The sequence below is a fragment of the Scylla paramamosain genome, chromosome 3 (genome assembly GCF_035594125.1).
Source record: "Scylla paramamosain isolate STU-SP2022 chromosome 3, ASM3559412v1, whole genome shotgun sequence".
In the NCBI taxonomy this organism is placed as follows: Eukaryota; Metazoa; Arthropoda; class Malacostraca; order Decapoda; family Portunidae; genus Scylla; species Scylla paramamosain.
This window is the reverse complement of record NC_087153.1, coordinates 40,402,833-40,418,021: the sequence shown is the minus strand read 5'-3', so window position 1 is coordinate 40,418,021 and position 15,189 is coordinate 40,402,833. Positions and strand designations below refer to the sequence as shown.

The 15,189-nt window shown below is 49.0% G+C and overlaps 1 protein-coding gene across 1 annotated transcript; it reads right to left on the bottom strand.

The window, feature by feature from the left end:
* Positions 1–4,859: 4,859 nt before the first annotated feature.
* On the bottom strand, positions 4,860–10,382 carry LOC135096169 (cytochrome P450 307a1-like). Its single transcript, XM_063997506.1, has 6 exons — positions 9,819–10,382; positions 8,265–8,407; positions 7,557–7,910; positions 7,267–7,419; positions 6,989–7,136; positions 4,860–6,864 (listed from the first exon to the last, which is right to left on the bottom strand). Exons 1-6 carry the CDS (start codon positions 10,249–10,251, stop codon positions 6,533–6,535), a joined length of 1,563 nt encoding a protein of 520 aa, XP_063853576.1. The 5' UTR covers positions 10,252–10,382; the 3' UTR covers positions 4,860–6,532.
* Between the last annotated feature and the right edge of the window lie 4,807 nt (positions 10,383–15,189).

Sequence of the window (15,189 nt, the reverse complement as noted above, 5' to 3'; positions counted from 1 at the left end):
CATGACAACTCTATTATTCATGTATGTGGCCTTTGAAAATAAACCATATTAAAGAAGCGAGTCTCAGAGTAGAGTGTGAAGCTTAAGCCAACAAGCCAGCAACCATCGCAAGCTCTTGAACGAAGCTGATGAGTAATTAACAGAAGAGAAGCAAGAAGAGTTTTTAGCTTCTCTTCAGCATCATCTAAGGGCCTTGTCTTGCACCACGCCAGCACCACGCCCCCTCTGCCTCACCGCCAACACTGTTTACAGAACAGCAGGATAAGCAACAAGGTTCCAGCTCTCCTTTTTGCCCTTCACCTTCAGCCCAGCGTGAGGAAGGTGCGCCCTGCTTGTGCCTCCCTCCTTCTCTCCCTCCCTGCCCTTCCCTGCCTCCACCCTCTGCGGGACGCTTCCTATCGGGCGGTAATCAGAGGTACTCTTGACGGCCTGACCAGATCGGAGGCCGCATGAGAATACACGTGTTAACTTAGACACTTGGCTCTCCTCTCTCTTCCTATAGATATGAACTCTTTTGTTTTATGCACAGTAAAAAAGATCGTGGCTAAGAGCTATAAATAAAGCGAAACGTTAGCCAAGATACCAATGGGCCTGTGATCTTCTTTCTGTTAAATAAAAAGTAGAAAAATTCGGAAGAGAGCCTCGGGTGTCGCAGGGTTGCCTCTAATGAATGCATCTGGTGTATGGAGAGATTTCTGTGTGTTTCTGCGAAAATGTCTTTGATCATACTTTGACAATGATTGCGAGAGAGAGAGAGAGAGAGAGAGAGAGAGAGAGAGAGAGAGAGAGAGAGAGAGAGAGAGAGAGAGAGAGAGAGAGAGAGAGAGAGAGAGAACATTCAGGTATTGCTGACGTATAGCTATTGTGTTTCGTGTTGGTATTGTGTATTGAAGGATGACTGACGCGTGAGTATCGAGGCAATCAAGGCATGACCATCAGCTCTGCAGCCTCTCAGCCACTCAGTCTCTCAGCTTCTTAGCCCTTCAATCCTGCAGCCTCTCAGTCTTTCAGCCTCTCAGCCCTTCAGCCTCTCAGCCCCTCATAGTCCTCTCATCATGGCCACGCACCGCCACTACTAGGTGTCCGCTGCGGCCTCCCTCATGCATTGTGTCAGCAGCGCCTTATGGTGATTCAGTGCCCAGTGGCGGCTTGTTGACGCGGCGCTTAGGTGAAGTGGTTGATGAAAGTGGCGTCATCATGGGCAACGAAGAACTGCAGTATTTTTATCTATTTATTTATTTTTTTGGCGGCACGTAGAATTTTTCACCTCCGAGGAAAGAAAATGATCGGCTTGATACAGGTCTGGCAAGGACGAGGCCGAGCTGCCGACGTGGTGCTGTATCTTCACACTCCCGCAGAAGGCCGTGGAGGGGAGAGGGGGATACACACACACATTACATCAGGCATATCCTGAGCTCCTGATGGCCTCTGCCAGCGGTCTTCATCTCTGCTCGCTGTCAAAATAGCGGCATCGGGTGATCGGAGTGACGGGTGGCCGCAGATTAGCTCCCCCGGGCTTGGCCGATGGCCGCCGATACATCGGAACACAAAGAAGCCAAGTATCGACACCTGATCGGTTGGAATGGTAAGCGTGGCGGCAGTGGCGGCCCTCCCCGGCACCTGTCATGACTGCTGTGAGGTAACATTCCGCTAGCCTGATTTATCACTTACCTGTCAGGGGCCGGAACTTGATAATCTTGCCCATCACTACACTCACCTGGGGAGTCGCGCCGCTACCCGCTGTCTTGGTAATCACTGCATGTCCCGTCCCGTCCCGCCCCGCCCCGCCTCCTCTCTCCTTGCCTGCCTCTCTGTGCCGTGATGCAAGGCGGGGCTGCGCTCGCTGGGGCGGGGCTATGCTGTCGCTGAAGACTGTACGATATGTTGATGATGATGATAAATTTGTTGTTGTTACTGTCGTTGTTGCTGTTGTTGTTGTTGTTGTTGTTGTTGTTGTTGTTGTTGTTGTTGTTGTTGTTGTTGTTTTTATTGTGGTCGTTATTGTTATTGCTGTTGTTGGTGGTGGTGTTGTTATGAACATTTGTAATGAGATAAGTGAAAGTGAGCGTAATACAAGGATGGGTCTGAGAATATTGTCTGTCTCCTTCATTCTTGTGATGTTCATTAGTATTCTAACGTGTATTTTGGTTTCTCCTCACGCTCAGGTCCACGCCAGCCTCCACAGAGTTCTCGTGAAGCACCTGCGGTTCATCCCAGGCTGTGCTAGCGAAAGAATTTTTTTTCCTTTTTTTTTGTTTTCTTTCTTTCCTTGTTTATTTGTTTCTCTTTTGTTTGTTTGTCTGTTCGTTTCTTCTTTTCTTTCTCTCTTTCGTTTGTTCCTTCTTTCCTTCCTTCTTTATTCTGCCTTGTTTCCTCCCTCCCTCCCTTTTGTGAAAATAAGATCATCGGGATAAGGTCAGGTATAACCTTCCAAAGCCCCTTCTCGTTCTCCTCCTCCTCCTCCTCCTCCTCCTCCTCCTCCTCCTCCTGTTGTTGTTGTGATTCTTCTCATGACCAAACCTGACCAGGAAGTCTGGCTGGGCATCAAGGCGACAAGGGAACAGTGCGAAAGTCACGGTAGGAAACTCAGTTCCTACGACACTCATCTGTTTTGTTTAATGTTGTATCTTGATCTTGATTTGCTGTCAGTCTCTGGAAAACACGGCAACTGATTGATTGTCGGTAGTTCGGAGGAGACTGGTGAAAGATTGAGTGGAGATTGACAGTGTGCCAGGAATGTATGGTTACTGGCCGTAAGATTCCACGCAGATAAAGTTTCAGAAATAACACACGTTAAGAGATAGGAAAAAAATTCTTATCTCTTCGGATATGAAGGTGATGGGAATGCGAGAAAGAGGAAGAGCCAGAAATGTGAGGAAGAGGAAGACCTAAGATAAGGTGGAAAGACTGCATCAAAGGAGACATGAGAGACAAAGGAATAAGGGAAAGAGTGGCGCAAGGCGAGAATGTTAGTGCTGAGTCAGTAGGGAGCTTTAAAAGAAGAGTAGACAAATTCATGGATGAGGATGACAGGTGGAAATAGATAGATATGTTTCATACAGGGATTGCCATGTGTAGGCCTGAGGGCTTCTTGCAGTTTTCGTTACTTTCTTATAAGATAGAAACAGCTGGGAAAGGATAATTAAAAGCAGCGACCACAAAGAAGAGACGAGAGAAGATAAACACGCTTGTCTCGTGAACAGAGGATCCGTACTATTCCGGCCGCTGCTGAGAACTATGTTTAACCACCGCAGTCGTGATTAGAGGGCGCTTATTGGTGTTTCTCTTTGCTGGTGATGGAGAATGCCTATCAGAGTATCGCTACAGTAATAAAAACACCTTTGAAGAGCCAGACATCTTCCATTACAGCCTGTGGAAATGGTCAAAATAAGACGCTGAAATGTTTGAAGGATACAGACCTGTGAGGTGATGATGGTGATAATGAGAAGAATGATGGTGGTGGTGATGATGATAATGATGGTGGTAGTGATGATGATAATGATGATAAGATCTGGATGTGTAGAAGTTTTGGGTAAATGTCGAGGTACTTAGACTATTGTACTGCACTTAGCTTGAAGGCTGTGTTTAATAATATTTTTTTGTGCGTGTATTAGGGAGGCAGGCTAAGGGCAAAAATAAATATATAAATAAGATAACTAATCTCGCTCATGATGCGGTTGCCATAAAAATCAATAAGAAGGAGACATGACAGGAAGGACAAGTCATGACAGAAGAGGTGTTGGGACTGGCAGGGAACAAGGTTTAGTAAGTGTGTGTGTGTGTGTGTGTGTGTGTGTGTGTGTGTGTGTGTGTGTGTGTGTGTGTGTGTGTGTGTGTGTGTGTTTTGTTATTTAATTTCACTGTAATTTTGTGTGTTCCCTTATGTATTTTTCTTTATTCATGCATCCATACATTTATTCATTCGAATAATTATCTGTTTATTGCATTATTATTATTATTATTATTATTATTATTATTATTATTATTATTATTATTATTATTTATTTATTTATTTTTTCATTATCATCACTGTCTCTTGTTCCCGGTGAACCAGACTCGTCCCTCTCCACTGCCCGACCTCCCTTACACACACACACACACACACACACACACACACACACACACACACTACGCGTAGTGTAGTGGTTAGCATGCTCGGCTCACAACCAAGAAGGCCCGGGTTCGAATCCCGGGCGCGGCGAGACAAATGGGCGAGCCTCTTAATGTATAGCCCTGTTCACCTAGCAGCAAGTAGGTACGGGATGTGACCTGAGGGATTGTGACCTCGCTGTCCCGGTGTGTGGTGTGTGAGTGGTCTCAGTCCTACCCAAAGATCGGTCATTATGAGCTCTGAGCTCTTTCCGTAGGGTACCGGCTTGCTGGGTGACCAGCAAATGACCGTAGGTGAATCACATACGCAGTGGCTAGCGTGGCCGATTCACAATCGGGAGGGGACTGGTTGGATTCCCAGGCCAGATCAGAAATCTTTTGGCGGACTTATTTGCTGTGTAGTCCCTGTTCACCTAGCAGGGAGTGGGTACCTGGTGTAAGTCGGGACCTGCGACCCGCTGCTTTGGAAAGAGAAACAAATTTGAAAAAAATACACAGAGTCGCCTGATCAACCCCGGCCTGATCTTCCAGGTTCGTGGCGCCAAGCGGCAGCCATGATATGAAAGTGTAATATGTTTCTTTAGGGTTAATGTATACTTAAGATGTAGTATGTATGTTAGTATGTAAGAAGTTAATATATAAGAAGTGGATTTTCAGCCAAGGCTGAAAATTAGTAAATTTAATACTATAATCATTGTTACACACACACACACACACAGTAATTTTTAGGGTGTGACAAAAGACAAGTGTTCAGTATCAAATCTTTTATTCCAGTACAAAGCACAAATGGTATGAAACACAACAGATGCAATAGATGTCAAAATAAATACAGGAGAGATGGGTTACAGGCGCGGCCGCTGAGGGGCCTCCGACAGCGTGAGGAGGGAGAGTGGGGGCCGGTGGGCCGCGGGGCAGAGGATGAAGGATGGATGGCGGGGCTGCCTATTGGCCGGCGCGGCGCGGGGCAGGCCTGGCCGCGGCGGTGGGTGCGGCAGCCACTGGGAAGTCTGAGTGCTGGTAGCGATGAAGGCGTTGTCATGGGAGGATCGCTCGAACACTTAAGAGTAAACAAGTGGCGCCCACGAGGCTGCGGCACGGCGGGGCGGCAGCGGGACGCGGGCACGCTAGTGGCGGCGCTGCATCATTCAGCAATCCTTTTATTATCAAATGCTTTTTTTTATATATGTAGAGCTAAAGCTATTAACGTAACATTAAATGTGTGAGCGGCGGTGCCCCGCGGGGCGGCTGTGTCAGGGAACCAGCCCGCGGGGCTCGCCGCCGTCAACAACAATATCAGGGACTAGTTGAACCCACAGCTAGTGCAAGTGTCTCCGTTAGATCTAGCGACTAAAGGCTTCAGGTTAACGTTATCAAGATTAACGAGAAAGAGTCTTTAGAGTGTAAAGAGTGTTGTTGATCGCAAAGTGTGCAGTGTTGATGGCAAAGATCTTGGCACGGAGGTGCGGCGAGCACCAAGCGAGGAGGAAAGAGAGGGCCAGGGCAGGCCAGGCCAGGCCAGGCCAAGCTTGGCGAAGAGAGACAGTTGTGGGAAGACTTATAAGAGAGAGCCAGGCGAGGCCAGACCAGGCCAGGCCAGGCGAGGCGAGGCAAGGCCAGGCGAGGCGAGGCCAGGCCAGGCGAGGCGAGGCGAAGCGAGGTGAGTCCAGGCGAGGCCAGGCGGCAAAAGACAGAGACAATTGTGGGAAAAATCATAAAAGCTATCAGTGTAGGAAAGTAGACGCAGAATTTCACTGTGAAGTAAGTAACTTCAAAATCACTAATCAAAGCTGATTTGCAAAGTTGAAATATGAAGTGACACGCGTCGCGTCGGTTCCCTAACTGTTGGTGGGCGGGAGGCTGGCACGTGCCCCTGGGTGGTGGTGGTGGTGGTGGTAGTGGTGTCGGCCCAGGAGCCGCGTCGCCTCGGGTGCCGAGTTAACTGTTATCTTATAAAGCGTAGTGAGTTAATGCGACCCGTGAATCACGTACTTTGAGAGGCAGCCTCGCCCGTCTCTGAGGCGTGTTGCCGCCACTCTCCCGGGGAAGTGCTCAGGCGCCAGAGAGAGAGAGAGAGAGAGAGAGAGAGAGAGAGAGAGAGAGAGAGAGAGAGAGAGAGAGAGAATTTTGATGGACAACTTTTTAGCCAGGAAAGAAGCGAGAGTAAGAAGACAACGTGGCCTGAGAGACAGGGCGCGGTGGTGTGCGCAGGCCGGCACTCAACACCAACTCTCGGCCTCTGCGAGAGAGTTTCCGAATGTTTCCTTGAGGCGCTTCAGTGATGGCGAAACCATAACTTTGTACTAGTTTTGGATGACAGGTGACCAAAGCTTGATCAGTTTCCAATGTGTACGATTGTTGTAGCCAGTCAGCAGCCCGAGTCACGAGGATGCAGACGGTTCACACGCGGTGTCTGCGAGTCAGTTCACTCGCGTGGAGTGAACACCAGCTGGAAGGGGTTCCAGTCCAGGGAGATCTTGCCTTGGGGCAGGTCTGGGGTGGCCTGGTCGGCCATGGCGATGTTGTAGCGCTGCAGCAGTGTGGTGACCACCATGAAGGCGGTGTTGGCCACCATCTTGGAGCCCACGCAGGACCGCTTGCCGGTGCTGAAGGGGATGAAGTACTCGGGCTTCTTGATGCAGCCGTCCTTCAGGAACCTCTCGGGCATGAACTTGTCGGGCTGGTCCCACAGGTTGGGGGAGGAGTTCATCTCGAAGTTGTTGAGGAAAACGATGGATCCCTTCTTGACGGCGTAACCTGGGTAGGGGGAGGAACACACTGTTTAGCGGGGTGGGGTAGCGCGGGGGCGGCGCTCTGGCATGTTTCATTCCAACACTAAACACTCCCTAGTGAGTGACAGGGACGCGGCGCAGCGACTCACCTCCCACAGAGGAGTCTTCAGTGGCCACGTGGGGCACCACAGGGGAGGAGGTGACCCTGAGCACCTCGTATAGCACGGCCTGGCTGTACAGCATCTCGTGGCGGTCCTGCAGTGTGGGGGTGCGCTCACGCCCGATCTTCTCATCGATCTGAAGGAGTGGAGGGTATGGGGTTAGGCAAGACCAAGGGAGATATACGAGTATCATGTCATTTTGAAGCAAATGAAGTTCCATGAGATTAAGAAGCGGGCGTAAATGTTGGGTGGGCGGCGAGACTCACCTCAGCGCGGAGGGCGTCCATCACGTGTGGGTTCTGCAGGATGTGAGCGAGGAGGCGCATCACGATGTTGCTGATAGCCATGGAGCCGCCCAGCAGGTCCTCCACGATGTACAGGATGGTCTGCCAGTCCCATTTCTCATCCTCATTGGTCGTCTGAGGAGGAACAGCAACATTAGGTAGGAAAACAAAGAAGAAGAGGAGGATGAAACATAATCCACTTTAAGATTAATCAATTTTCCACCAGCACAAGGCAGGTGATACAACAGCAGCAGCAACAGAGCGCCACTCACCAGAAGGTTAGCAAAGCAGGCGTCCACCAAGTCTTCAACATCAGAAGGGTCTTGCCGCAGACGCTCGTACTTCTCGAGGCAGATGTTGTCCAGGATGTACTGGCGGATGCTGGACACGTTGGACTTGATCTCGTTGATGTAGGAGGTGAAGAGAGGCTGCAGGGAGGGCAGGAAGTCCATGGCGTGACCGTTGTTGATGTCTCGGAAGATGTAGTCGAAGTTCTGGGCCACCTGCTGGAAGTCCTCCTGCTCGTACTGGAACTTCTTGGAGCACATATAGCCCGAGAAGATGTTGAGGGCGCAGTACGACAACAGCTCCTTGGCCGGCATGGGGCTGCCCAGCGACTTGTCCACCTGCGCGGCGAGACACAAGCACGGTTACCATTAGCAACACAAAGAGAGAGAGAGAGAGAGAGAGAGAGAGAGAGAGAGAGAGAGAGAGAGAGAGAGAGAGAAAATCCTATTAACAATTAAAATAACATAAAAAGCTAAATAAATCCTTTTATTCTTTTACTTCAGATCAACGAATAAGTTAAAAGTATTTCAAAACTATCCTTCCAACTCCTATCTGATTCTTTGCAATCATAGTAAACAAACTCTTTATTCCTCTACCTCAACGAGAAAACAGAACTTCAGAAAATTATCCCTGTGAACCCTCAATATCCAGCTTAATTTAATTTTCTCTGACTCATCTTGACTCAGACTCACCTCGTTGATCAGGGTGGGCATCTCGGACACAACGTTGGATTCGTACTTGGCAAAATTGTTCTCCTGGCCGCGGAACATGAGGAAGGAGCGGGTGAGGGTCATGCGGCGCTTCTGATGTTCATTCCAGTCACACAGGGCCAGGGCTGAGAGGAGAGAGAGAGAGAGGGACGTTGCTTAGTGCTGGGACAGGTCAAGGTGCGTTAAGTTAGGTATGGATAGGTGTTAGTGGGTTAGGTTAGTTGCAAGAGTTACGGTTTATTGATGATTCAGAGAGAGAGAGAGAGAGAGAGAGAGAGAGAGAGAGAGAGAGAGAGAGAGAGAGAGAGAGAGAGAGAGAGAGAGAGAGAGAGAGAGAGAGAGAGAGAGAGAGGGATCACTTCCTGGCAACAAGGGAGAACACTTCCTTCCTCGTAAGTGTGTGTGTTTGTGTGTGTGGTCATTCATTGTCTGCCTGGACTAGTGGGACCTTGATTTTCTTCTTCTTCTTCCTCCTCCTCCTCCTCCTTCTCCTCCCCCTCTTCCTCTTAGATACTTGGATCATCTTCAGCTTCACCCCTCCTGCCCCCATCCCTCCGCCTCCAACTGTCTAACTTACAAATTGAGTAGTAGTAGTAGTAGCTGTAGTAGTAGTAGTAGTAGTAGTAATAATAGTAGTAGTAGTAGCAGTAGTAGTAGTAACAGATGAAGTAGTAGTAGTGGTAGTAGTAGTAGTAGTAGTAGTAGTAGTAGTAGTAGTAGTAGTAGTAACAGCTGTATTAAATATTAGTAGTAGTAGTAGTAGGGGTGTTTCTGCTGCTGTTGTGTGGTGGTCAGTTCCTGGCATGGCGAGTGGCGTTGAGTCGCTTGAGTCTTGCAATTCATGTTAGTCTATCACCGGGAGTGTTGTCACCTTTCCTGCCTCCCCCACCGCCCCGCTCACATCTCACCCCTGAACCCACCCACCCCCTGACTGTGCTCCATCCCCCGCCCCATCTTGCTCCCCAATGGAAGGGACAATGAAGCTGTTTTTTTGCCTTATGCTTCATTGTCTACAGTTTTGTTCACTTTGCTCTCTACCAGTGGCTCTCTCTTTACTTCTAACGCTTCCTATTGCTCACTTTTTATAAGGATCACAAATTAAATTAGATTTCTTTTATCTCTGAACTGCTTTACCTTTTTTTCTACTATATTACTTGTTACTAATTTTTCCCACGTTTTTATGCACAAGGGAGGAAGATTTGAGGACAAAGACAGATTCATGAAAGAAAAAGGACCGCTAAGTGAAGCTCCATTGATAAGCCAGAAGAGTGATGCCCGCCTACCCTGCCCTTCCTGATGCGCCGCCTACTCCTTGACGCCCCGTCGTCACCGCAAGGCCACGGCGACCGCCACTAACACGGAAATGGCATACGTGCACTCGAACATCTCAGAAAACGAACAAGGGGTCAGCAGAGATTCTGGTTTGGCTTGTGGAAGGAACTTGGGCGAGAGGAAAGAGGAAAGTGGTTCTCTGGGGCATACTAAGAAAGTCTGGCCTGAACAGAGAGGTGACAGAAGCTGCGTGAAGATACTCACAGTGCTGGCGGTCTCCTCCGAAGTAGAGCTTGAAGCGGAGGAGGTCTGGGCGAGCGTCGAATGAGTTAGCCTTGTTGACGAGGACTTCCTTGATAGTGTCGAAGGTGTTGACGACTACGGTGGGGTTGTTTCCCATCTTGAGGGCGTACACGGGGCCGTACTTCTCCTTCAGCTCGCAGAAGCCTTGGTAGGGGCACTCGCTGTACTTCCGGAGGCTGAGAAGGTTGCCGAAGAAAGGGATTGGAGTCGGGCCGGGTGGTGGTGTTAGGGTGCCGATCTCCAGGTCGTCACTGCTCTTTGTCGTCGGTGAGGCTTGTTGGAAATACTGCTGCTTCTGTTGCTTTCTTCGTCTCCGTGCGGTCTCCTGCACTGCGACGGCCACAAGGACCATCATCATCAGCACGATAGTTGCGGGAGCCAATACGAAGACCATTTTTGCGAGCAGTTCTCAACCTGGCAGAGCAGTGACTGACGAAGCTGCAAGGTTCGCGCCGCTATTTATACTCTGCTGGCCAAGGGGGGGCTGGGGTTTCCTGAAGAATAGTGGAAGAATAGCGGAGGAAGCTGACCCCTATGATTGGCCGGGGGAGCGGCGCTGTGGGCGGGGCTTGAGGAACAGGCCGTGAAGCTCAGCAGGTAACACTTGGGGGCTGGGCGCGGCGTCACTTGCACGCCGCCGCGTCCAGCCTCTGGTGAGTTAGCCTTCCACCACTGTATGTAATTTGCCTCTCTGCCTCCACACACCCCTCATGTCTCTGTCCCTCCATCATGTCCCTGCTTCCTGTGCACCGCCGCTCGTGTCAGCCTCCCCGCGGCCCTTCACTTCATTAAACTGCTGTAGCAGCCTTTATTTAACGTGCATCTCAGGGGACCTCTGGCGTGCGGGGAACTGTTGTGAAGCTGTCTCAAGTGAAGCAGATCCGATTTGCTGCTGCAAATATTGAAATATTTCGCCGAGGGGTGTTAGGTTCCGCTTGCAGGGCGTGAAAAAAACAAGCCGTAAGACGTTCAAGTGTGCCTTTTCAGCAGCAAACCTTTATCCGTACCCCGACCTCGACCTGCTTACCCCGCTGTGAAGTGTGGCCCGCGGTTGTCCTGAGAAAGCTTTAGTGGCCAGGTAGAGAGTGCGTGCTCCTCTGAAAGGCTTCCTTCGAGTCTCGGAAGCCTCAATCATCACAAGGAAGCGTACACGTGGAGCGCCGAGTCTTGAGGGCAGCGTGTGGGCGCCATATGACCTCATTAAAATTAGACAGTCTGTCTCTAAGAGTACGGCGTGAAGTGAACCTATGGGACGGGCGCCCTTCTTCCTTCCTTTTGGTTACTTAAGCGCCTGTGGGATAGGGATGCCCTGTTGAGAGAGAGAGAGAGAGAGAGAGAGAGAGAGAAGAGAGAGAGAGAGAGGAGAGAGAGAGAGAGAGAGAGAGAGAGAGAGAGAGAGAGAGAGAGAGAGAGAGAGAGAGAGAGAGAATCTTTCTTGACTCCCTGCTGAATACGCCGCGCCCTTCGACTTGCCTGTACATGCAAGACGAAACAAAAGACTAAAGATATGCGTCACTTTTCCCTTGATTTCACTGCACACGCTCACCACTTCGTAATCGCGCCCGCTGACTCACACGGCCACTGCACCGCCCCTTTTCCACACAGATAGTAACGGAATCCATACGACAGATCTTGATTAATCATTTGATAATTCTTTCCTTCGGCTTCGCATTAATACTTAAGCGTCAAACGATTTTTAACTCTTCGTATCATTATTATTTTGTTGCGGCTTCATATGACCTCCATACAGCTGCGCCATAATTTAGTTCTTCCCCATAAGAACATAACGAAAGCTGCGAGAAGCCACCAGGCCTACACTTGGCAGTCCCTGTATAAGACATGCCTATCTGTTTCCTCCTCTCATCCCCATCCATAAATGTGGCTAGCCTTTCCTCGCGATAAGAATGACTAGAAGACCCAGGAATGTTTAGAGGGGGAGAGGAAGGTAAGGGAAGCGTGACAAATAAGAAACATAAGAGCATAAGAGAAGCTGCAAGAAGACACCAGGCCTACATTTGGCAGTCCCTGTATAAAACATGCCTAACTATTTTCGTCTAGCATCCTCATTCATAAACTGACCTACTATTTCATCACAATTAGAGTAACTGTACAAGACTCAGGAATGTTTAGAGGGGGAGAGGAAGATGAGGGAAGAGTGACGAGTTAGAGAGTAATGCAAGATTCAATAACGTGAGAGCATGACTAGAATTAAAAGTCCTGTGAGACCATGGCAAGAGTAGAGAGCGGAGTAAGAGGAACATTTAAGGAACAGAGAGCATAATACGAGTGAAGAGGAGAGTAAGAGGAGAGGGAAAGTAACAGCAGATTTGAGAGTGACAAAGCAGATGAAGAATAAAAAGTAGATAGCTAGAGCAGGGTGAGAATAAAAGGAAGAAATTAAGAATAAAAATTACCGTGAGAGGCGACTGTGAGTAAGATTTTAAATTCAAGAGTCAGGGAAAAGTAAAGCGAGAGGGAGAGTTAAGTGCAAAATAATAAGAAAAAGTAAAGTAAGAAAAGACCAAACGGTTGGGTGAATTTAAGAGATGGCTTAAGGGAAGATAAGAAGAGAATAGGAGGAGAGGAGGAAACAATAAAGAGAGAGAGAGAGAGAGAGAGAGAGAGAGAGAGAGAGAGAGAGAGAGAGAGAGAGAGAGAGAGAGAGAGAGAGAGAGAGAGAGAGAGAGAGAGAGAGAGAGAGAGAGAGAGAGAGAGAGAGAGAGAGAGAGAGAGAGAGAGAGAGAGAGAGAGAGCAATGAAAATAGAGGATAAGAGAAGAGGAGTCGCGGATAAAAGGAGGGGAGAAGAGGAAGAGTAAAAAAAAATATAGAATGGGAAAAAATACTCAAGAAAAAAAAAAAAAAACTGAAAAAGAAATTGTAATGATAATAATAATAATTTCCTCTGTCTCTTTGTGGGTTACAAAATGGTCATTCTCTCCGTTTCCCTCTCCATCTCTCTCTCCGTCTCCCCTTTCCTCGCCTTCCCTTCCCTCAGCAGCAGCAGCGTCAGGGCAGGAGGAGGTAGTGCAAAGGTGGGTGGGCGGTGCCGTAGACTCACCGCTGCAGGAGGCTGGAGGACACCGGGAAAGTCAGGCTGGCTTGCATATTGTTCTGCTCGTGTACAGTTAGTTATTGTTGCGACGCGGTGACAGGGGGAGGGAGAAGGAAGGGACAGGGGCATGGGGTGAGGGAGAGAGGGAAGGAAGGGAGGGACAGGAGGAGAGAAGGAAGGAGGGGAGGGATACGAGGAGGAAGGGACTGAGTGAAAGAGGGGTGGAAGTCTGAGGCTTGTGAGGGAAGGGGGAGGGATAAAATGAGGGAAAGAGAGAAGCGATAGATGTTCGAGCGAGAGAGGGATGGAAGGATAGAGGCGTGAAGTTTTTTTTTTGGGGGGAAGGAAAAGAGTGAGAGGGATAGTTACCTAGATAAGGAGGGAAGAAGAGAGGGATGGAGTGTGAAAGGGAAGGAAAGGAGGAGAGGAGGGCCGGAATGAAGTTTGAACTGAAACATTGGTCTTAAGAGGTAGGGAGGGATAGAGGTACATAGAGTTACACAGATACACAGGCCACAGCACACCTTACGGTCCTCACAAGATGACCTGACCTACGGCTACTGAGTAATAGCAGAAGAAAAAGGAGAGCAAAGTAGAAGGCTTTCTCCCCACCCCCCACTCCCTCTGGCATAAGCCGTACAAGAAACGGATGGGAAATAAATATCTTACTGGTTCGAAGAAGTAAAAACCCAAAGGAAATTTTATAGAAAAGAATGAAAATAGAAAAAAACGAGGTGCCGCCATTACCTCGAGGGAGTGAACGAGAAACAGAAGCATAGAGTGCATGAGAGACAGATGCATGGAGTGAAGGAGAAATGGATGGAGTGAGGAATGGTGTGAAAGAGGGAGAAAAGGAGGAAGAGAGACGTTCTTTGGCACTCCCCGTCCTGTTGAAGAGCTACTAGAGAGGGAAGGAAGGAGGGAGAAAGGGAAAGAAGGGTATGCGCTTGGGTGTGCTTGGATAATCTCCAGTCTGTTGAAGAAGCACAGTGTTTACTCCTTAGCTCACTGTAAGGCCTGTACAAATCCCCGCGCCATTCGGGTACAGCTGCGTGCGTTCTGGGCCTCTCTCCCCTTCCCTTTCCCGAGGCAGCTCAGACCTGCGCACGTACTCCCCACAGTTCACGCAGGCTTGCATATCAGTACCAAAGCATCAAAGCTCACAAACTGCCGCCACGTCACCTGATAATGTGCTCTGGGCTTTCCTTTCCTTCCCCACGGCAACTCTGTAGGGAGACTCGTGCTGGTAAAAAATAAGGAAGGAAGTAGGAAGAAAAGAAGGAAAGAAGAAAGGAAGGAAGGAAGGAAGGAAGGGAGGAAGGAAGGAAGGAAGGAAGGAAGGGAGGAAGGAAGGAAGGAAGGAAGGAAAGGAGGAAGGAAGGAAGAAAAGGTAAAGAAGACCAGCGCGAAGATCATATCGGAAAAGAAGACAGAGAGAGAGAGAGAGAGAGAGAGAGAGAGAGAGAGAGAGAGAGAGAGAGAGAGAGAGAGAGAGAGAGAGAGAGAGAGAGAGAGAGAGAGCGTGTGTGTGGGCGAGGTATGGAGGCGAGGATGTGTTCTAGAATCCCGAGAGGGTAGTGGTGGTGGTGGTGGTGGTGGTGGTGGTGGGCGCCGGAGTCGTGGGGGAGGGAGAAGGAGGGAGAAAGTGTGGCGCCTGGCAGGAATTGTAGGGTAAACAGCTGCACGGCCACGTAAGCCCCGAGGCTCACGTGGCGCTGCTTGGCCTGACCTAGCTACTGCCTCCCGCTGGAACACTTGTCACCTGCTACACTCTGGAACTCCCTGCCTGTTGCTGTGTTTCCTCCTGCCTTCGACTTGAACTTTCTCAAGAGAGGTGTTTCAAGACATTTTGGATAATTTTTTTTTTTACTATACTCTTTAGAGACTAGCATCTTTGTTATAGCTTGTTGGTTAGATCAGAGCCTCTCTTACATGGAAAATCCTTCTCTCATTGTTGTGTTCATAAGTAAATGCGTAGGTTATAAGAGGGAATTTTGATAGAGGGCTTGAAGTGGTACATGAGATATAGCAAGGATGATATAAACAAAATTCTCAAGGTTAGTAATCACTTGAATGTTGATCTTGTTCATAGATAAATCATAAAAATAGTCCATTCATATGTTGTTCCCGATGAAAATAGAAGAGAGAGAGAGAGAGAGAGAGAGAGAGAGAGAGAGAGAGAGAGAGAGAGAGAGAGAGAGAGAGAGAGAGAGAGAGAGAGAGAGAGAGAGAGAGAGAGCCAATGTATATTCTTAATGCTCCTCTTTTGACAGGTGTT